Source organism: Phacochoerus africanus, chromosome 3, assembly GCF_016906955.1.
Source record: "Phacochoerus africanus isolate WHEZ1 chromosome 3, ROS_Pafr_v1, whole genome shotgun sequence".
NCBI lineage: Eukaryota > Metazoa > Chordata > Mammalia > Artiodactyla > Suidae > Phacochoerus > Phacochoerus africanus.
Genome location: NC_062546.1, coordinates 26,809,551 through 26,833,144, shown reverse-complemented (window position 1 = coordinate 26,833,144; position 23,594 = coordinate 26,809,551). Strand labels below are relative to the sequence as shown.

Sequence of the window (23,594 nt, the reverse complement as noted above, 5' to 3'; positions counted from 1 at the left end):
TAATATTTTAAAAATAGAATGTATTTAGTACCACCCCCCCCCCCCGAGATGGCCACTAACTATCCTGTCATATTTTGATCTACAAAATAACTTCGTAGGATTTAATCTAAAAATTGTTTTCTTCTAGTCTTTTTTCTGTGGGTATATATTAAGATGAATATTTTTCATATATGAAGGCATTTTATAGATATGTTTTTATATCTTTTTGTTTTAATGTTAAATCTTGAGGTTTTCCCCTAAAAGAAAAAAATGTGCTTTGAATGCTTGCATGATATTCTTTTAGGCGATGGTGTGTGAATTAATGTGATTGATTACTCCTGCTATTGGACATACAGGTTGCTTCCATTTTTTACTCTCATGAGTAAAGTTCTGATACAGATTTCATGTGTAAATGTTTGCCATATTTGAAAAAAATTAGTTCCTTAGGTTGGATCCGCATATTTTGTTTATTAGTTGTTTACATTTTTTTGGTGTGAATTGTCTAATTGATTTGTCTGTTTTTAGTGGGGTCTCACTATTATACATTTAGTGGAGTTTCTTTATACATTAACTCTGTTTCAGAGTGTAGCAGCCTGGTTTACGTCTTTCATCTCTGATCCAGGAAATGCTTCTTTATTCGCCTGTCAGGTGTTCTCTCAGATGATGTGTAATGATATGGCAAGTGCAGTGGACGTGGAGTCAGGATACCTGGGTCTGGCTCCAAGTTTAGTCCCTGGTTTCTCCGGTCTTGGGCCACAGTTTTTGGCCCTCAGTTTTTTAATTTATAATGACTGCAAGGATTCTACTAGCTCTAAAATAAAAACTGAAAGCTCTTTTTTCTTTTTCTTTTTTTTGGCTTTTTAGGGCTGCACCTGTGGCATATGGAGGTTCCCAGGCTAGGGATCCAATTGGAGCTACAGCTGCTGGCCTGTGCCACAGCCACAACAATGCAGGATCCTAGCCACATCTTCGCGCTACACCACAACTCATGGCAACACCAGATTCTTAACCCACTGAGCAAGGCCAGGGATCGAACCCGCAACCTCATGGTTCCTAGTCGGATTTGTTTCTGATGCACAGTGGGAACTCCTAAAGTTCTTCGACCAGGTTTTTTCCTGAGAAGCAGTTGACTGCTGCTTTTAAGTGGTTTCATACTGTGCATTTAGTATGTGCACATTATTTTGCTGGTTCAGAAAAATATCTTTCAGTTATAAAGCAGTGCTGTGGGTGTAGCTTAATAAGTTATCTTCTGTGTTTGTGTTTTAAATTGATTTGTATGCATTCGAATGTAGACCAGATCTATACGTTGCAACTGGTAAATTAGGACTTTTAAATCTCCTTCAAAATGTAAGTCAGCTTCTATGTAACAATTGATTTTCACTAAAGTACTTTTTTCCTCACATAAAAATAATATCTAATAGTCATCACCCTTCATGCTTTTAGTTTGTTAAAGTGACTGGGTCGTTGTTCTTCAGAATTTAGGAAGCTATTAGTGTCTCCATTTTGAAAAACATAAATACTGCTAATTCATTGCCTGGTACATACGATTCCCACAGTATATTTTTGTTGGATGAATAAATAGATCAGCCACCTCAAGAATCAGGCTTTCACTTTCTGAGGCTCCTTTTTTTACTAAGAATGTCACCCTGGTCACCGAAGTGCTTTTGCTCTATTTGCATCTTTCCAAAAATAATGATAATGGCACTCTTTATGCCGGAACTGTCAGGGAGCCAGTTTGGCCTGATGTAAAGTAAATTGAATATGCATATTACGGTGGCCTTGTTCTGCAGAACACCTTTTGCTTAGTCGCTAGATTTCTTGTCTCCTTTCTTGAAAGGGCAGTTAAGCACATGAAACCTGTCCTGTATTAGGAGAGTGCATTTTTTGTAGGCATTGGAGAAACAACATTCCTGAAAATTTTTGGTGCCAACAAAACACTTTTTGGGGGTGGTGATGGATAAAAATGGGCAAGTAGGGGAAGGAGTGAAATTGTGGAGCAAATAGGATGAAATATATACAGTAATTTTTTATGAGGCCTTTAAAATTAAAAAAATATAAATGAAAGAACACAAAATGTCTTCTATTCAACTTTGTTTATAAAACGATAGCTTAAGTTTATTTAGGGGTGTAAAAAGCTCAGGGAGGCAGATGTCTTAGAAAAAACATTTTTTTAACCTAGGTCAGAGACTGGATCTTTGAAATACTGGCGAAATCCCTCCTCCTGCTGGCGTTCATCTTTCTTTATAGTTTCCATTTTATTGTCGTGTGGTTTCTTATATAAAGAATAGTTTTTTTTTTTTGGTCTTTTTAGGGCCACCCCCATGTCATATGGAGGTTCCCAGGCTAGGGGTCCAATTGGAGCTACAGCTGCTGGCCTATGTCACAGCCATAGCAACGAGGGATCCAAGCTGAGTCTGTGACCTTCACCACAGATCACGGCAACGCTGGATCCTTAACCCACTGAGCAAGGTCCAGGATCGAACTGGCAACCTCATGATTCCTAGTCGGATTCTTTAATTACTGAGCCACGACAGGAACTCTTATAAAGAATAGTTTTAAAGTTTCATAGGAACATTCCTTTTCTCCTCGTCATGGGGTTTTAGGTTGCAAATGTGTTGTGGAACTTAGCAGGTAAAACCACAGTCCTGTTAGCGGATTTCAGAGTCCAGGGTAGTGAAGCTTCAGAGTTTTGTAGGTCCACTTTATAACTTTCGACATTGTTTGTAAGTTATGTGGGTGTGAGTAAGTTTTTGCCCTGCTTCTTTAATAGCTACTGCATTTAATGACCTGGTGTGTATTTTCTGTTGTTATTCATTCAGGGGCTGCCTATTGTCAGTTTATGGACATGCTGTTCCCTGGCTCCATTGCCTTGAAGAAAGTGAAATTCCAAGCTAAGCTAGAACATGAATACATCCAGAACTTCAAAATACTACAGGCAGGTTTTAAGAGGATGGGTGTTGACAAAGTAAGTAAACTTTATTCTTTCATTTAGGTTGTTTCTTTTCTTTCTTTTTTTTTTTTTTTGTTTGTTTGTTTGTTTTAGGGCTGCACCCGCAGCATATGGAGGTTCCCAGGCCAGGGGTCTAATCAGAGCTGTAGCTGCTGGCCTACACAACAGCCTCAGCAATGTAGGATCTGAGCCGTGTCTGCAAGCTACACCACAGCTCACGGCAACGCCAGATTCTTAACCCACTGAGCGAGGCCAGGGATCGAATCTGTGTCCTCATGGTTGCCAGTCGGGTTTGTCAACCACTGAGCCACAACGGGAACTCCTAGGTTGTGTCTGAACTGGTGATAATTACTAAGGATACAGCTGCTGATCCAAGGCTTTGGACATTCTGTTGTTTCTTTTCCCGTTATATACTTATCTTTTTTCTCCAGGTGACAGAATTTACTGGGAACAGAGAATTTTCCCTTGTTCTCCTACTCTTAGTTCCCTTATGGTCTTCTTTCTTCATTTGAAGTTGGTAACTGCCTGGAGGAATCAACCTGTAAATCTGTACCCATGATTTTTTTTTTTTTAGGGCTGCACTCATGGCATATGGAAGTTTCCACAATGGAAACTCCTGACTTTTTTTTTTTTTTTTGTCTTTTTGCCATTTCTTGGGCTGCTCCCGCAGCATATGGAGGTTCCCAGGCTAGGGGTTGAATCGGAGCTGTAGCCGCCAGCCTATGCCAGAGCCACAGCAACTCGGGATCCGAGCCGCGTCTGCAACCTATACCACAGCTCACGGCAATGCCGGATCATTAACCCACTGAGCAAGGGCAGGGACCGAACCCGCAACCTCATGGTTCCTAGTCGGATTCGTTAACCACTGCGCCACGACGGGAACTCCTGATTTTTTTTTTTTAAGTTACTGTTTATTAGTCTGAGATCTGACTCTTTTAATCTCTGAATTTACTTCTGTAAAGCATAACATATGGTAGAATAAGTAGTTTTAATAGAGGAGAGTCTAGTACTACTCGATTTTTATAGAAAAGTATAAAGAAGATCGCTGGTGGGTGCTGCAGAGTTTTGCCCCCAAGTTTATTTGACAATACCAGAAACACAGTCCACCAGGCTTCATTATGACAGATATCTCTGTTTAGTAGGTAGCAGATAATTGCAAAGTTAAGCAGTTCTCCCCCCGTTAGAAGCTATCTGGGGGGAAAGTTTTTTTTAGTAAAGCTTGTAATCACCTCCTAATCTTGCTGCTGTATCTGGTTTTTATTTATTTTGAAATCAGTCTTATTTTAGTTTTGTCTGTACAGTATATAAAATATGCATTTGTATTGTAAGACCGTCATGTAGTTATCAGGCATGGTTTAAAGTAGATGTAGCTTACTATATACTATAATTTTCCTTCTTATAGAATTAATTTTTTTTTAGGGCCACACTCTCAGCATATTGAGGTTCCTAGGCTAGGGGTCTAATCAGAGCTATAGCTGTGGACCTGTGCCATAGCCACAGCAATGCCAGATCTGAGCCGAGTCTGTGACCTATACCGCAGCTCACAGCAATGCCGTATCCTTAACCCACTGAGCCAGGCCAGGGATTGAACCCCCAATCTCATGGTTCCTAGTCGGACTGGTTTCTGCTGTGCCACCACGGGGACTCTGGGAACTCCTAGAATTAATTTCTTTGAATAAGGAAAATTTCTGACATACACGAAGTAGAGAGAATAGTGCAGTGTCCCCCCCCCCGCCATGTACCTAAGTGTTTTTCAGCTCGTGGTCACTTTTGTTTCATATGTACCTCTATGCCACCCCCTGTACTCCTGGATTATTTTGAAGTGAGTTCCAGATATAACATTTTATTTAACTTTTAGAAATTTCTTTGTTCAGGGGGGGTGAATATAGTTCAGATTGTTATATATATAGGTTACTTTTTATAAAAATACTATTGTAAAAAAAATACTGTTGTACCTGGAATCTTTGAAGAGTTAAAAGAGAGTTAAGCTCTGGCCAGCAGTCCAACCATTTGAAGTGATACCTGATAACCCAGTTCTTATACAATAAATATCTTACAGGGTCCTTTGAAGTATGTTTTAGTAGGATTGGAATTACTTGAAAAACATACCATTTTCCAGAAGTCTATTCCAGGGGCTGATTCTGTACCTTGATTTATTTTTAAAATGGATTTTTTTTTCTTTTTTTTTCTTTTCATCTTTTAGGGCTGTACCCTCAGCATATGGAGATTCCCAGGCTTAGGGGGCTAATCGGAGCTATAGCCGCCAGCCTACACCAAGCCACAGCAATTCGCGGTTTCAAGCCACGTCTGTGACCTACACCACAGCTCATGGCAACGCTGGATCCTTAACCCACTGAGCAAGGTCTGGGATTGAACCCTCAAGCTCATGGTTCCTAGTCGGATTTGTTAACCACTGAGCCATGATGGGAACTCCAGATATTTTTTTTCTTAACACAGTTCATTGTGGATACATGTGGTTAATTTGTGCTCTGGATGTCATACCTTGTGACAGGCACTGTGGCCATGCAAGTTATATGGAGGTTTACTCTTTACTGTGAAATGACGTATCTTAGAATGTATTTGGATGTATATGTGTCTTATACATGATATTTGATCCTTTTGTATTTCTTTCTTTTTCTTTTCCTTCTTTTTTGCTTTTTAGGGCCATTCTTGGCCGCATATGGAAATTCCCAGCCTAGTGGTAGAATCAGAGCTGCAGCTGCCGGCCTGCGCCACACACAGCAATGTGGAATTCGAGTGAGCTGCATCTGTGACCTGCACCGCAGCTCATGGCAAAGCTGGATCTTTAACCTGCTGAGCGAGGCCAGGGATCAAATCTGCATCCCCATGGATGCTAGTGTGGTTCATTTACTGCTGAGCCACAACAGGAACTACCATTTTGCATTTCTGAATTCTTTTGATGGACTTGGAGGGAGGTTGGCTGGTGTAAGTTCTCTGTGGAAGGCTTTTTACTGATTTGATAAATGGACACATTTGATGCTTGCTAGAAGGCTCTTGTTTTGGACTAAACAATCTTGATATTTCTTTGCAGATAATTCCTGTGGACAAATTAGTAAAAGGAAAGTTTCAGGATAATTTTGAATTTGTTCAGTGGTTCAAGAAATTTTTTGATGCCAACTACGATGGGAAAGACTATGACCCTGTAGCTGCCAGACAAGGTCAAGAAACTGCGGTGGCCCCTTCCCTTGTTGCTCCAGCTCTGAACAAACCGAAGAAACCTCTCAGCTCTAGCGGTGCAGGTAAAAAACCCAAAAAAACCCACACATGCATAAAACCCCACACCATTTCCAATTAATAGTACTCTGGGTATTCATTCATTCATTCATCATCCACCCAGAAGTTTTTGTGTAGCCATAGGTAGGGAGCTTAAGAGGTATAATCCCAGCCAAGTGGCAGGAGCATGGATTGTGGCATCAGGGCCCTATGCTGTTCTTAGATCTCTGGAGCCCTGTGTAAGCACTTCACCTCTACCCCACTGTTTCCTCTGTAAAAGGGGAATTTCAGTACTTGCCCCAGAGGGCTGTTCTTGAGGCCTGAGAGGTATTCCATTCGACTTTGCCCACGCTCTTTAGTTGTGTGGACTAGAAATCCCTCAGACTAGTTCAGGTCAAAGAGAGCTTTTGTTCAAACACAAGGACATTTCATCTTAGAACCCTAGGATGGGAAGTTGGAACCAGACTTGAACTCCCTGGAACTGGAGGAGCGTTCTAGGTCTCCTAAGGACTGCTCCTGGCTCTGCTTCATTGTCCTGTCTGCAGACCAGCTTACTGTGCTTATTCATGGCTTCCCTGCCTTCCGTAGAGCTTTAGCTGCTACAGGGTATTGGCCTGCTACCATGCCAGCAAATCTAGGAGGCAGGGGAGGCGGTTTTTGGAGATCTTCTCTGAAAGTCTTGGCCTGGGAGGTTTCCCAAAATGTTTGCAGTAGTGTACTCAGAGAACATATGAATACTTTGGGGGCACAGTGGATGTTCTACAGTTGCTAACTTCTTTCCAGAAGGTGGCAAGAACATTAGTTTAAAGTTGCATAGTACCTTGAGAGAGAGGCTGATCATCTGGTATTAGAGCGGGACATTGAGTGTTTTTTAATTTTTATTGCTTTATAGAGCTCTGATTCACTTACTGTACAATTCACCCATTTAAAGTATACAACTGAATGGTTTTTAGTTTATTCATAGGTGTGTTCAACTATCACCATAAGCAATTTTAAAATATTTTCTCTAGACCAAAAGAGGAATTTCCTATGTGCCAAGTAACAGTCACTTCCCATTTCCTCCTAACACTCCCTCTCTGCCAGCCCTAGGTAACCACTAATCTGTCGATTCTGAACATTTCCCTTTGGGGGGGCCTTGCCCATGGCATGTGGAAGTTCCCAGGCCAGGGATTGAAACTGTGCCACAGCAGTGACCTGAACCCCTGCAGCAATACCACCAAATCCTTAAGCCACTGTGCCACAAGGGAACTCCAGTTCTGAACATTTCTGAATGGGATTATAGGATATGTAGTCTTTTGTGTCTGTCTTCTTTCATTTAGCATAATATTTTCATATGTACTCTTGTAGCAGAATTCTTGGGTCATTGGTAACTCTCTTTAGCCTTTGGCAGAAGTACCTGACTGTTTTCCAGAGTGGCTAAACCATTTACATTCCCATCAGAGTATATGAAAATTCAGATTTCTCCAAATGTGGAGTATTTTTATTCTTTAGCTTTTTAGAATGGGAAACTGCACCAGATAACCTTGTGCATGTCCTATTTCACATGCTGCTAACAAGCGTGTGCAGACTTGCATTAAGCATTTAGTCTTGAGGATATACTAGAGATCCTCCAGAGGAGATGCTTGTTTCTGGGGGTGAAAGGCCTTTATGGTTGTTGAATAGTTTGGGGTGTCAGGAAGATAAGTTTTTTTTTTTTTTTTTGGCTTTTAGGCTGCACCCAAGGCCATGGAGGGTCCCAGGCTAGGGGTCGAATCAGAGCTACAGCTGCCGGCCACAGCATCGCCAGATCCGAGCTGCGTCTGCTATGTACACCACAACTCATGGCAAAGCCGGATCCTTAACCCACTGAGCGAGGCCAGGGATCAAACCCGCAACCTCATGGTTTCTAGTCGGATTTGTTTCCGCTGTGCCACAACGGGAAGTCCAGATCAGATATTTCTAAGCTTGTATAATATACAAGCTTTACAAGGTTAGTGCTAAATGAATGAATAAAATGATGATAAATTTGCCTTGAGGAAAAGCCATTTTTTCTTCATTTTTAAAAGGTTTTTTTTTGGTCTTTTTGCTATTTCTTGGGCCGCTCCCTCGGCATATGGAGGTTCCCAGGCTAGGGGTCGAATCGGAGCTGTAGGCACCGGCCTACGCCAGAGCCACAGCAACGCGGGATTCGAGCTGCGTCAGCAACCTACACCACAGCTCACGGCAACGCCAGATCGTTAACCCACTGAGCAAGGGCAGGGACTGAACCCACAACCTCATGGTTCCTAGTCAGATTCGTTAACCACTGCGCCACGACGGGAATTCCTTCATTTTTTAAAGTTTTATTGAAGCATATTTGATTTACAATGTTGCGATAATTTCGCCTGTACAGCGAAGTGATTCAGTTATGTATATATATTTCAGATTCTTTTCCCACATAGATTATCACAGAATATTGGGTAGTGTTCCCTGTGCTATACAGCAGGTCCCTGTTGGCCAGTTTCTGTATATCTCAGTGTGCACACGGCAGTCCCAAAGCTCCAGGCCACCCCTCCTCCTCCCCCGAGGTAGCCCATTCTTGATTATTTTAAGTCGTAGATGGATTGGCCCTTTACCACTTTTTCAGCAGTGTTCATCAGCTTTGGCCACTCCTACCGAGTGAAGTCTGTGAATTCTAGTCATTGTGCTGCTTTTCTCTCCACCTTTCTAAATATCTTCTAAAAGGTAAGCAAGGTACAGGTTTTAAAGTGTTTAGTGGTCAGAGCAGTCTGCCCCTCCTCTTCCTGCTCCAAGGAACCTGAGGTTCTGAGTTAGGAGGCACCTTACTTTCCAGGCGGGGAATCATGGGCACCCCGCAGCAGCTGGGGCTGTGAGTTCCTGGTGTGAAGTTTTCCTTTGCTTCATGAAGCTGTCCTGTTTATGGATTTGGTTGGAGCTGGGTTGAGGTACATCTGTATGTACCAGCATGACTTTGCCTGTTTCAGAGGATAGTCTTATCCACCCCAGCGGAAAAAAGACCACACAGAAGGACTTACTTCCAGCTCGAAGGATCATGGCTAAAACTGGTACTTAACTGTGCTGCCAGGATGCAAAACTACTTTGGACAAACATGGGGGTGCTGTCTCGCATGCTGGGCTCTCTACATTGGGTCTCTTCACTGCACAGCCGTGGAGGGCAGTTGGTTACAGCTTCCTCTTGTTGTCTGGTGGGTTCTTTTTTTATTTTAAATTTTCTCCTCTTAAAAAAAAAAACCAAAAAACTTCTCTTAGCTCCACAGAGGCCCATTGCAACACACAGAACTACTGCAGCCCCTAAGGCTGGCCCAGGTGTGGTGCGGAAGAATCCTGGTGTGGGGAACGGGGATGACGAAGCAGCCGAATTGATGCAGCAGGTAGGCACCTCCTGTGTCTGAGGCGGGAGGCACTTTGGAGGAGAGGGCTCTCGCCACCACGAGTAGGGCAGGCTTGTCCATGTGCTCATGGAAAGACCTGCCTTGTCTGCATACAAGCTGTCCTTGTGACGTGTGCACTTCAGGAGCTGTGAGCATGGGCATGGAAGAGGGGTGTCAGGTATTTCTGAGGTCTGTTAGTGTGGCAAAAACCCATGTATGTTTGGAAATCATCCCGTACAGTAGAACCCTGTTCAAAGTCTCTGGAACTCTGGAACACTGTTAGGGTTTTGTGGGATTCAGAATGTCTCTTGAATTTTGGCTCTGACAATAGATAAAAGAGAATTCCTTTCTAAATAATAATTTAAAAAAAATGATTTGACAGTCTTTCTGCTAAAATCTGGGTCACCAGAGAATCAAGTTGAGAGTGGAACTGGTGTTTCTGTTCTTAATAGATCAGTGATTCGAAATGTCTTCTTCAGGATTAGGTAATTGGTAGAGGTCTCTGTGGATCAGAGCACCTTATAGACTTTTAGACATTTTCTCACTAATTCTTTGTTTTTCATTTTTTCAAATTTTATTAAAGCATAGTTGATTTACAGTCTTAGGTTAATTTCTTTTTACCATACAGAGTGACTCAGTTACACATGTGCACATATCCATTCTCTTTCAGATTTTTCCCCTATATAGGTTATCACAGAATGTTGAGTTCCCTGTGCTATACAGCAGGTCCCTGTTGACCATCCACGTGATATACAGCAGTGTGCATATGCCAGTCCCAAACTCCCAATCCATCCCTCCCCACTCACTAATTCTTTTTTTTTTTTTTTGCTTTTTAGGGCCGTGCCTGCGCATATGGAGATTCCCAGGCTAGGGGTCGAATTGGAGCTACAGCTGCCACCTTATGCCACCATAGCAGCATCAGACTGGAGCCGTGTCTGCGCAACACCAGATCCTTAACCCACTAAGCGAGGCCATGGATTGAACCTGGAACATCATGGTTCCTAGTTGGATTTGTTTCCTCTGCGCCACAGTGGGAACTCCCCCCACCCCCCACTAATTCTTACAGTTACATTTTTTGGTTTGCTTTTGGGTGATGCTCTTGCTTAATTCCAGATTTAAAATCAAGGATGCTCTGATTGCTGTGAGTTTGAGATTGAACCCTTTTGCTTTCCTAAAAACCAAGTCCTAAAGCCTGGGGGAAATGGCCTTACTTTAATCCAGACCCCTGTGACTCAGACCATACTCTTAGGAAATCAGACATAAAAGCCTGTTCAAAGATCAGATTTGGTCTTTTTCATCCTTTGATTTGTGTGTGCTCCAAGGTTGTAGGTGCCTCTGGAGTGTGGAGGTGACTGCATCACCATCCCTATTGTTGTGGCAGCCTCAAGCACCCTTTGGGCACTGTCACTTTGAGGACAGAAGGCCTGGAGAATGAGGAGACCTCCCTGCAACAGCTGGTCGCCAGGAACAGGTGTACACAGGAAGTAGTCTCAGAGTGAAATCGGGTAAAGAGCTGTCAGTGCCCAGGCTCAGCAGCCAGCACTGTGCTGTCTGGGAGGCAGTGCAGTGGGCTTCATGGAACTGCTGCTCTGCTGGTGTCCTCTGGTGGGAACACAGGCTTCGGGCTCGGTGGATTTGGGGGTTGTCCTGGCTCTGCCACTAAACTTCCACTTGGGGCAAGTGAGTTAACTTCTGTGAACTCACTGCCTCTTGTGAAGTGGGGCTAATGCTTTGCTTAGGATAGTTGATTGGATCTCACATGAGCTGATGTTCTGTCAGGTGCCTGGAAGGATATTTGGGATAAATGGGGTAAATGGCAGCAGATGAAAGATAGTTGTGATGATTATGGTTTTTGTCTGTGGTCTGTTTAGAGTGAAATAAGTTCTGGAGTGTGTTTTAAAGTCCTCGGAGGAGTTCCCTGGTGGTCAACAGGTTTAGGATCTGGTGTTGTCCCTGCTGTGGCGTGGGTTCAGTCCCTGGCCTGGGAATTTCCTTATGCTGTGGGTGTGGCCAAAATTAAACAGTTTACAGGAATCACAAAACCACCTTTTTTATTTTTTATTTTTATTTATTTATTTTGAATTTTTAGGGTTGCTTCCACAGTATAGGAAAGTTGCTAGGCTAGCGGTTGAATTGGAGCTGTAGCTGCTGGATTGTCTGCAACCTACACCACAGTTCACAGCAATGCCAGATCCTTAACCCGCTGAGCGAGGCCAGGGATTGAACCTTTGTCCTCATGGATACTAGTTGGGTTTATTACCGGTGAGCCACCAAGGAAACTCCCCAAAGCTATCAATGCGTGTGCCATTGCTCTACACAGCACTTGGGTTTCACTGGTGCAGCAGCCCTGTGAGATGTTATAGAGAAGGACAGCTTGGAGAGGTTAATAGCCTGAGCTGGTATAGACCCAGCTCACACCCAGCCCTCCCTCAGAACTAATTTGTTTGGGCTGCAGAGGGTTTTGATTTTTGTTATTTTTTAATTTTTATTTTTTATTTTTATTTTTTGTCTTTTGTCTTTTTTTTTTTTTTTAGGGCTGCACCCATGGCATATGGAGGTTCCCAGGCTAGGAGTCTAATTGGAGCTGTAGCTGCCCGCCTACGCCATAGCCATAGCCACGCCAGATCCGAGCCTCCTTTGCGACCTACACCACAGCTCACGGCAAAGCCGGATCTTTAACCCACTGAGCGAGGCCAAGGATTGAACCCACAACCTCATGGTTCCTTGTCGAATTCGTTTCCACTGCTCCATGATGGGAACTCCAATTTTTGTTATTATTTTTTTTTAATGTGAAGGTTTCAGATTCTTGCCAGGTTGTGGAAGTCCTGAGCATACCATGGCTCATTCTCATGATCTTGCTAATCCTCAAAGTATTTGAAGGGGTGGCCTTGATAAAGGTGTGGAGGTCTGAGGGACGTGACCGACATGGGAAGTAGAGCCATGTGTGCTCAGTAGGCTAATAAGAGAAGAGCAGTGTATTCTAAGTCATCCTGGAGAAATTTAGTTGATTTTCGTATAGAACAGTGCTATTCAGTAGAAATAGAATGCAAACCAGAAATGTGAGGAGCATATGTAATTTAAAGTTTTCTCGTAGGCACACTGAAAAACTAAAAAGAAACAAGTTAAATTAATTCCAGGAACACGTTACCCTACATATCTAAAATATTAGTATTCTAACATGATCAATAGAAACACTTATCAATGAGATATTTTACATTTGAACACTGTACTAGGTCTTTGAAGTCCAGCCTGTCTCAGTTGCATTGATCACATTTCAAGTGCTCAAAACACCACAGATGGCTCAGAGCTGCCACATTGGCCAGTGCAGGTCCAAAGCCTTAAAAAGGTTCTAAGGAGTGACATTGATTATTAGCCATAGCCTTTGAATAACTATAAATAAGCAGTTAGAGGGGTGCTGTGTGAAAGCTAGTGAGTTGGTGTGTGCTTATTGAGTGTTTCTTGTGGATTCATAGTTAATCGGGTGATGTCAAGGGGGACTGTTGCTTTGGCCTTGTAGGTGGGGCCTATGGGACTGGGTTTTGATGACCTCGATGATGTGTGGGCCAGAGAAGGTGGCTTTGTGAGGAAGGCACTAGTGAAATGTGCATAGATGGACTCCAAGCCACTATGCCTTGCTGAGCTATTTTGACTTCCCTTTCCTTCTCCTGAGATGAGAAGGCCTTTTCCCTGGCTCTTGGAACTGAAGATCCAAGGCAGCTTCCACTGCCAGTTAGTCACCTCTTGTCCTTTTATTCCCTTCTCCGCTTTCTGGTAGTTTAAGGAAAAGCAGCCAACAGGGCTGGGGAGAGTGGAGGCAGATGGATGATTTCATTTTACTGGCTACTAGATGATGGTAGTACTTTATTGAAACTTCCTTTTGTTTTTGTTTTTTTCCTTTTCTTTTTTGGCCGCCCCGCTGGCATATGGACTTTCCAGGCCAGGGATCAGATTTGAGCCGCAGTCAATACCTAAGCAGCAGCTGTGGCAGTCCTGGATCCTTAACCCACTGTGCCAGACCAGGGATTGAACCTGTGTCCCAGTGTTCCCAAGACACTGCCCATCCTGATGCAGCTCAGTGGGAACTCCTGTTGAAACTTTCAGTTATTTTTATTTATTTATTTTAAAAAATTTTTAAATTTTTTTTCTCTTTTTGCCTTTTGTAGGGCCACTCCCGTGGCATATGGAGATTTCCAGGCTAGGGCTCTAATCAGAGCTGTAGCCGCTGGGCTACGCTACAGCCACAGCAACTTGGGATCTGAGCCGCATCTGCAACCTACACCACAGCTCACGGCAATGCTGGATCGTTAACCCACTGAGCGAGGCCAGGGATCAAACCCACAACCTCATGGTTCCTAGTTGGATTCGTTAACCACTGAGCCACGACAGGAACTCTGAAACTTTCAGTTATTTTTAAAAGTGATTTCCTTGGTTGCTAAAGGAATAGTGAAAGTGTGTCTAGAACCTCGATTTTGGTTTGGTCTTTGATGAACTTTGAAGTTAAATCTTTGACAAAAAGGTCCTGGTGGTTCTGATCACGTCCTCCTTATTTGGATGTTTCTTGACTGCAGGTTATGAAGAGGAGCCTCCTTCCACCCTGGGGTGGGACTTGATCCCTTCGGTTGGGTCTGGCTTCTTCATCAGGCTGTGGGGAAGGCAGCTGGATAAGCTGTTTCCTTCTGTTTTTGCAGCTAGAAGTGCAGAAGGTGACTGGACTTCTGTGGTGCCTTCTGGCTCCCAGGATTCCCTGCTGCCCAAATTGTGCTCAGAGGCTGTCCCTTTGGCTTTCCATGTAGCCCTAACCTGTAAGGGCTGTGAGGATTTTATGCTGCACCATGTGCCTTGTAATTGCATTCAGTGAGAGTCAAATTGAATTCACATGTCATAATTCTGAATGAAGATGCATTGTGCTTAAAATACACCAAGGACCACAAGAATTATTATGACTTTATATTACTCTTGGCTGGATAGAGTTTTGGCCCAAGCACTGAGGTTTATTTCTTCACTGCCCCTTTGTGGAAGTTAGAGTCCCTCAGTGGGGCTCCTGGAGGATCCTGCAGTGCAGGTGGTGAGTTGATGTTGCCCAAGGGAGCTAGTGGTGGTGGTGGCGGAGTCTGCTCCTGCCTCCGCCATCTTCTCTCCCTTTTGAGACTCTCTTGGGAGAGAGAGTGGTGCAAGGACACTGTCTTCAGAGGGTGCCTTTCTTTCAGGGACTGTGCCCTAGCCCCGACGTGCTGGGGGGAAAGAATCTTTGAGTTTTCCATGCCCAGGCCCACTCCCCCCCGCCCCCGCCCCAGTCCTAGCTGTCTTGGCCAGTACCCTTCACCTTCAGCTGGTCTTCCCCTCCTGGCTAACTATCTCTACCTGCTCCCTTGGTCCAGACATTCTCTTATCATTGACTTCAGTTTGTAGAAAGACGTGGACCTGATTGACCAAGTGTCCTGGTGAAGACTCAGTCTATGATTGTCATCTATTCTGCTGGGCCAGGTTGTGGGTTCTGCTTCTGTATGTGTCAGACTCCTATGGTTTTTTCTCCTTGATCTTGTCTGAGTCCCTGAGAAGCTCCTTCATGTTTCATGGTGAAGTCTGTCCTTCCCTGGGGAATTTCTGTAGTGAGGTGCCATGAACAAGCCCATGTTATTTATCTGGGGCTGAAGGAAATTGACATTAAGCTAAAGTGAGATTTTGTCTGTGTTGGAGAGTTTGATGAAAGACTACATCTCTTTTTGTGTTGGAAGTTTGTCTGATACACTTGGGTGTGTGAATGCCAAGTGACTTACGCTTTCTCTTGTCTTGTGCAGGTCAACGTACTGAAACTTACCGTTGAAGATTTGGAGAAAGAGAGAGATTTCTACTTTGGAAAACTGAGAAACATTGAATTGATTTGCCAGGAGAATGAGGGGGAAAACAACCCTGTATTGCAGAGGATTGTGGACATTCTCTATGCCACAGATGTACGTGTTGTCATGAGGATATTTTCTTGCCATTTTGTCACCTAAGAGAAAATACATTTTATCTGGTTGGTTTTGGCAAACTCAGTGCTGATACTTGCTGTGTTTCAGCATAACATTCATCACAAGACTTTGTCTTTGACCCTCAGAGTCAGCCAGAGGGCACCTCTGCCCAGGTTCAGCCTCTGCCTTGAGGCCTAAGAACCTTTGAGGCAGGCGTAGGACACTGATGTGTGGCTGGCTTGCCCTCCTTCTGTAGTTTGTGGCCACTGATGGGTCATGAGTGCCACAAAGTGCTCTTAACCCCGCCATCCCCACTCCACCCCCTTTAGCTTGGGCTCCTCAGCCTAAGATGCTACCTTCTTTTAAATTAGGGCCACAGGCCTGCCTTGGAGAACCAGGCACATGGTTCCTATTCAGAGTCCACTGTCCACAGAGTGGACCTTTGCTTCTCCCACCTAGAGTGTGCCTGGTTCCTATTTCCCCAGAGTACTTTGTGGTCAGGTTTTTTGGGATCCATGTGTATTACTTCTGATATTAATTGTGCCTTGTTAGCTGAGTAGAGAAAACTGATTTTCCCTGGATTTAGGATTTGGTATCTTGCTGTGTCCACTGTTTAATGGCTGTAATTATTTATAATTCTGCCTGCTTAGCAAGGTCTTTAGGTTCCAACTACAGTATATGTCTAAGTGTTTTGTAGTATGTGACAGTGTGCAAATACATACTGTATAAAAATACAGTATAAATACAGTATAAAAATACAAGGTAGTATTAATGCCATCATTAACACTGTCCTCTAAATGCATTAGGTGAATTTGGGGGGATTAAGACAGATGACTGAAAAGTTGATAATTGTTCAATAAATCCTTATTTTGAGCTTGCTCTGTGCAAGAAAATCAAAACAAAGATGAAGATGTAGGGGTCCTTGATCCAGTCTTTATTATTTTAGTGGAGTCATATTCTATGTAAATATACTTAAAATAGAGATTTAATTTAAAAAATAAGATAGTAATTTAAGGGGAAGTCTAAAATTTTATGGAAGGATAGGTAGCCATTCATACATTCCAGATGCCCTGGAGGTGGGAGCCATGTAGCTGATGTTTTCCTAGGCCTCTAATGTTGGGTCAGCAGCTCTTAACGAGTTTTGGCGGTGTTTTGAGTAAACAAAATGCCCATGACACCTGTAGTAAGATGCTGGTACTGAGTGCGGTCAAAGGAATGCATAAGGGAACAGCCGACTGGATGGACAGTTTATTGAGGGGAGATGGTGTGGTACTATTGGTGTGGTACTATTAGGGTGATTTAGGATTTTTTGAGGATAAATTTTCTTAACTCTGTTGAGGTTCAGTCGACACAATGAACTGTACATACTTAATAGCACAATTGATGTGAAAAATTCTCACCGTAATCAAAATTGTACACATCCATCACTACAAAGGTTTGAAGGTAAATTTATGCTGAGTTTTTGCCTTTTGTGGCATGTGATTCCACTCCCTAACTGATAACAGTCACTTGAACTTGTGCCATTAAATGCCAAGTGTGTAGAAGAAATAGGAACTGTTGACCTTGAGAGGCTTTAAAAATGAGGAAAGTGAACCCACAGTAGAAACTGATCCATCATTCAGCGTTGGATGATAGCTTTCCTCTCTCTCATTTTCCCATTTTCAGGAAGGCTTCGTGATACCCGATGAAGGGGGCCCACAGGAGGAGCAAGAAGAGTATTAACAGCCTGGACCAGCCGAGCAACATCCGAATTCTTCACTCCAAATCATGTGCTTAACTGTAAAATACTCCCTTTTATTATTCTTAGAGGACTCACTGGTTTCTTTTCATAAGCAAAAAGTACCTCTTCTTAAAGTGCACTTTGCAGAAGTTTCACTCCTTTTCCAATAAGTTTGAGTTAGGAGCTTTTACCTTATAGCAGAGCAGTATTAACATCTAGTTGGTTCACCTAGGGAACAAAGAGGCCGACCATGGGGCTCACCATGTGGATGCTGGTAACACTGATGCTGGAGAAGGGATTTTTGCGTAATATACTGAGGTGGAGACCTCAGTAGAGAAATGTAAAGACTGATTTGAATTTTAAGCTAATGTGAAATCTTGGCAGAGAACGTTTAGTAAATAAATGCCTTAAGAGTATTTAAAAGATGCTTCCATATTTCAAAATATAAAATATAACATGACGGAGATTTTATGTGTTTGGCATGGTGTCTGGGAAAGAAGGGCCAGAACCTGGAACCTTTGGAACCTGCAGTTCACAGCCCTTGCAGGGCTGCTTGATCCTCGTAGGCCCAGACCTTGGCCCCAAAGGAAAGTTTAAAAAGTTGCTCTGTAAAGCTATTTAGTGTCCTTGACCAATTGCATCCCTGCTCAGAAGCCAGAGGCATTGTTGCCTGGATGAATAAAGGGTGAGTTTCAGCCCTGAGATGTTTGAAGCGAAGAGCGTGATTTTCATTGAGCATTTTTCTGGTGATTTTTCCAGTTTTTCCTGAAATTTCTATGTATTGTGTTTTTGTTTTTGTTTTTTATTTTGGTTTTTTTTTTTTTTTTGAAATGAGGTGTGTGTCCAGTTTTTAAATCTACCAGCTACTTTTGGGGACTTGCCCACATCTCTGGGATTTGAATGGGGGTTGTGTCCCGTTTTACTGTCTTTTAAGTTTACATTAAACATGTTCCTTCTCTGCTCCCCTTGCCCACTGGGGACTCCTCTTTGGCTCCTTGAAGTTTGCTGCTTAGAGTGGAAGTTCAGCAGGCAGGTGATCATGCCGCTGAGTTCTTTGTGGACCTCTGGCAAAGGGAGTGATCAGTGAAGGCCATCACGATCTTGGGATCTGCAAGGCTGGGTGTTTTCGGTACCTGCTGTCCACAGCCCTCCACTGTTATTGGAATACTTTGCCAGTGCACTAATCTCTTTGGAGATAAAAATGTTAGCGTGTTACTAAATGTTAATTTTCTTTTGCAGAAAATACAGTACCATGTCTGAATTAATTATTAATATTTAAAATATTTCATTCCTTAACTCTCCCTCATTTGCTTTGCCCACAGCCTGTTCAGTTCCCCTGTTTTGGCAGAATTCTGCAAAATGTGTGTCACCCACTACTGAGATTGTTCGGCCCCTGATGTTTTTGTATTGATTTGTTTCTGGTGGTAGCTTGTCCTAAAATGTGTGTAGCAAGCAGGTATTTTATGATAAAATTGTTGTGTAGTGCATGCTTTGTGTGGAATTCAGAGGAAAACCCAGATTCAGTGATTAACAATGCCAAAAAATGCAAGTAACTAGCCATTGTTCAAATAACAGTGGTGCCATTTCTCTTTTGTGGCCTTTTAGACTTTTGTTGCCCTAAAATTCCATTTTATTGGGAACCCATTTTCCACCTGGTCTTTCTTGACAGGGTTTTTTTCTACTTTAAACAGTTTCTAAATAAAATTCTGTATTTCAAGAGTGTCATGTCTTCTGAAATTTGTCTTGCCCTGGGTATATTCTTTTAGGTTCAAATGATTAAGGTACCCATGCTTCTTTCTTAAATTAGGTCTAATCTTTTGAAATCCTTCGCTGTTTTTTCAAATGTGCTTATTTCTAAGCCTGTTTCTTTTTTCTCTATTCTTTTCAGTACATTTCTCAGTCTCCTGCTGTTTCACACTCTCCTGTTACTGTGAGAGATCTTTCAGAAGTCCAAGGCTTAGCCTAGCTGCCATGAAACCTTTTCAGGCTGTTTCCTCCAGAGAAATACAGGACAGAGCTTGGTGGATACCATGGGGCAATGCTTTTTTTTTTCCCCCTGAAAGTATATTTCAAAGTCAGTGAACACAGTCAGTCTATAATGTAACCTGAAATCATCACCATTTTTTCTTCCCTTTTAAAATTCTGTGCTGTAAGAGATGAATTCAGAAGACGACATGCTGCCATTTCCAGTGTGAAAGTTAAATGGGCAGAAGGAAGTTTTCAGTATGATCTTTAGGGTACCCACATAGGGCTCTGTAAACCCCACTTGATGATGATGTTGCCTAGGTTTATACACCACATTAATTCCTCTAGAGTTAACGTTATGATACCTTCCTTAAAATGTTAGGTACCTTCAGAAGGAACTGGATACCGTGTGTGTTGGTAATCTACAAGAAGATACCTCCAGGAGTGCATGGTTTGTGAAGATTATGTTGAGTAATATCAGCTGAGAAGTTACCTTGGAAAGAGTGAAGCTGATACTGCATGTACCTCTGACCTAATTAGTCCCTTGGCCGGGCTCTTTAGGCTGAGGCAACACAGAGTCTTATAACATGACCGATTCAGGTTAGATCACTGGTGCGGTAAACTTGAAGAGCTGCTTTGTTTGCTTGGCGAGGTCTGTGTTGTATTCAGGATAGGTATACAGATGACTTCTCTGGCTGGATTAAGATGTAGGACTCACTCGTGGTGGTCCTCAAGGTGATGGGCATCAGAATCACCTGTAGAACTTGATTGGCATACTTCTGAAGTCCAGTCTCAGAAATTCTGAGTCAGGAGGTTAGAAATCTGCATTTTACTTCGTATCTTGGGTGATATGGGCTTATTGTAGTCTTCAGACCTGTATTTTGGCCTTATATTTATGCCTACAAGTTCAAGTCTGATTCTGGCAGGGGGGACATCAGAGTGGAGTCCTTGTAGGTCCCTTCCAGCTTTGCGACTTTGGGCCTAATTAATTGATCTCTTTTCTCGTTCTGACCTGCATGCAGGGATGGTGATTTTGGCTGCAGTGTCTCCCTCACTGGGTGCTTGTTGAGATCAGACAGAGTTGGGAAACAGAAAAGGCGACCACCCTGTTAGAAAGCCCCACTTGGGTTCTTCAAATCCAGACTGAAATTGTTTATAGATCAGAAGAGTTTTAGGACAAGGTTTGTGTATCCTGAGAATTCAGGAGGTTGTTCCTTAAGAGATGCCTTGAGTGTTTTGTAAAATAAATAGCAAGTTCTTCTAATGTTGCTTTTTCAGCTTTTTGGTATTGATGAGTCTAGGTCTTTTCAATTTTCAGACTGATTTTGATCCTGTTTTTTCCCCAAGTGAAGTTATGGTCTCAAGCACACCTTCCACCATTTTCTTTTAAGTGAAGGTTCAGTGATGCAGTAATTCAGATTTGTTGATTTAAAAACAGGTATTTTCTTTAGGGTTTGCTTTCTGGAATAGTAAGTTTTGGAAAGGAAGCAGTTTTCTTTTGCTGTACCAAAATGACTCTAGGGAAGTTTTTCTTTAAGGATTGCTTTATGAGATTTGGTATGAGCAACTCCTTTTGTGATGTGTACCCTAGTTCACCATAGTCTACAGGCAAAACCTAGGCTCTAGAGCCTGATGAGCCTAATCAGATTAGCTTGCTAGTATGTGGGTGACCCAAATCTGACTGCTGTCAACAGAGTGGAAGTAATTGCTTTGAACCAAGCTGAACCTGAGCCTGTGGTCAGTGTTTGTAAATCATCAGTCATTTTGCTGGTCTGGCACTGTTGCTGTCAACTGGGAGTACGTCAAATACTATTTGAATACATACATTCCAGCTGTAAAAATTTAAAACCAGATGAGTTCACGTTTAGTTCTGATACTTGCCGCTTTCTTCTCAGTTTTCAGATGTGAAAATATAGCTGAGTACATAGAGTCCTTGTAAGAAAGCCCACAGAGGGATTCTGTGTTTTTACTTTGAACTTGACTGTCCTTAGAGCCATCACCCTAGATAGATGCCTTCAGCCAGGTCGTTATGCAGCTGTAATTTGTGAAGGGCTTTTTCTTCTTGGACTTAATCTGAGTTGGAAAATAATGTTATCTTAGTCTTGGGAGCACAGAGCTTTCTGTTGAGGTTATAATCAGGTTGCTTCATTAATTTGGTTATCTAGGTATAAGCAGGTCTGGTCTTCGAGTTGGAGTTCTAAGCCCCTTATTCCAGGATACACACACACACACACTCTCTCTCTGCCCCCCCATATATATGCATATGTATATATATAAAAATATATATAGTTTAAAAATTAAAGTAACCTGTATTTCCTTTGTGTTGGTGGCTTGAGGCTTTGAAATGTAAGTGAAAGTAGCCTTCACAGACATGTTTTTGTGGATTTGGAGAGGCAAATCTTTGTCCTGTGATCATTTCAAAGCACATTAGGATTACAAAGTGATCTGTTAGCAGTTTGAAATTCTGTAAGGTGTCTTACTTTAAAAATGAAAAAAAAAATTTTCCCCTTAAATTTACCTTGGTTTACTTTGAATGTTTTTCAGTCTGCAGGAATCATTGGTGAGGATAAGCTGGATGCAGGTATGAGGAACAGGAGGAAGAGCAGTTTATTCCCTTTACTGATGTGTTTAGTTTTTCAGTTTTCGTGGTGGGAAGCTGGTAGTGAGAGTCCATCAGAGTGAGTCCTAACACTAGTTTCCTGCGGGGACAAAGATGAGTTTATAAGATGCAGCCTTTATGGATGAGTGACAAATTGCAGGGCAGACTATGAGAGTTAAGCCAGGGTCAAGCATGCAAGTGGGTAGCCTGAATATATAAAGGGAGTGTATTTATATATATATAGGTGAGCCCTTCTGTCACCTTTTACTAGAATGAAGGAAGGAGAAGTGCTGCGATCGGGAGGCCAAGGACCAGCAGTTGAGACCAGGGGCCTCTTCCAGGTCTGGAAGAGGCCCCTGGTCTGCAGAATGTGGCCTTTCATTGGCTCAGTGGGAAAATGAGTGAGGATGCATCCCCCAGGATCCCTTCTGAGCCAGGAAAAAGTTAACTTAGGTCTTTAGAAGCTAGTGGGATACCGGAGCCAGAAAGAATGGGAGAGTGAGTGCCCAGTTCCAGCAAATGTTACCTTTGGAGGCCAGTTTTCATCAGCTGAGGAACAGTTTTGGTTCAGAGAAAAGCCCAATGCTTCTCAGCATCAACTACATACATTGTGCATGTGAAATTTTGAAAAAATTTGCACTGATAAGAAATGGTTTGTAAAGTGTACAACATTTGTGTTTTAATAAAAGTTGTGACTCTAAAAGATTTTGACAGATGAAGTAAAAAGTGGCTCAACACATGTGTTTGGCTATTTTTCCCCTCCACAGGCTGCAAGCTACAGGGAGAGCTTTGCTAATAAACCCACCCCTGAACCACCATTTAGTGCAAGAAATCTAATTGTGTTGTACCCAGGATCTGTTATAGTTTAGCCTTGTCTAAACTTGAGTGACTTTCAGATTTCTTTCCTCTCTTGCTTGTCTCACAGTTGTTTGATCACGTCGTATTTAGATTTCTCATAATGGGGCCCATTTATATATTGTGAAGTAGTAGTGATCTTAAGATCCAGCATACCTCAGGGTCTTCTGGCTCTTAGCATTGTAAAGGTTTCTAACCTGATAACTGCCTTTTTTTTTTTTTGTATTTTATATGTTTTTCTACAAAATAATGTGAGTGTTAAACATGTGTAATTATATATGACTGCTGTTTTTACTTTGAAAATTTAAACCCTGCCTGGAAGAATGGAATAAACTGTTTTTTATAGGTAGCTGTAGGCTAATCCCAGCTTGTCCCTGTGTGTGAACCTCCTTCCCTATTAATTTTAAAGGCTGAGAGAAGAAACAGTAATTCAGTGTTGAATGAAATAAAAATTATTTTTAAAAATTTCCTAAGAATTTTCAACTCTTTGACTTAATTTTTTTTTCCTTTGTTTTTTTGGAGAGGAGATGGGTAAGTAGGTACTGAACCACTCAGAGGTTCTGTTGTCTTTCTTGAATCATGGTGTTTGGAAATCTGGTATGTGAACCTGGAGTTCTCATTGTCATTGTGGTGTGGTAGGAAGAGCATGGTTTTAAAGGTCATGTGGGCTGAGTTGGCCTCAGGTGAAGGTGTGATTAATCATCAGGTTCCCCTCTGGGTCCAGCAGTTAATGACTTCTGTCTTGTTTATTCAGTTTTGTAAAGGAAAAAGCCTCTCAGCTATCAAGTTGCACCTTAAAATTTTTGATAATTTTTTTTTTCTTTTTTGGCCATCCTGTGGCATATGGAGTTCCCGGACCAGGGATCAGATCCGAGCCACAGTTGAGGCCTAAATGGGATCCTTTAACCCACCGTGCCGGGCTGAGGATTGAACCTGCATCCTGATGCTGCAGTGATACCGCTGATTCCATT

At 42.5% G+C, this 23,594-nt stretch overlaps 1 protein-coding gene across 4 annotated transcripts in view; it reads left to right on the top strand.

The window, feature by feature from the left end:
• Positions 1-23,091, top strand: part of MAPRE1 (microtubule associated protein RP/EB family member 1) — a 34,247-nt gene extending 11,156 nt beyond the window's left edge. For all 4 annotated transcript variants that reach the window (XM_047771321.1, XM_047771320.1, XM_047771322.1 and 1 more), the window contains exons 3-7: positions 2,799-2,944; positions 5,982-6,189; positions 9,412-9,533; positions 15,332-15,484; positions 17,150-23,091. In XM_047771321.1, coding sequence (XP_047627277.1) covers positions 2,799-2,944; positions 5,982-6,189; positions 9,412-9,533; positions 15,332-15,484; positions 17,150-17,206 — 686 coding nt within the window. In that variant the 3' untranslated portion in view covers positions 17,207-23,091. The remainder of the gene's footprint in view (positions 1-2,798; positions 2,945-5,981; positions 6,190-9,411; positions 9,534-15,331; positions 15,485-17,149) is intronic.
• The last annotated feature ends 503 nt before the right edge of the window (positions 23,092-23,594 follow it).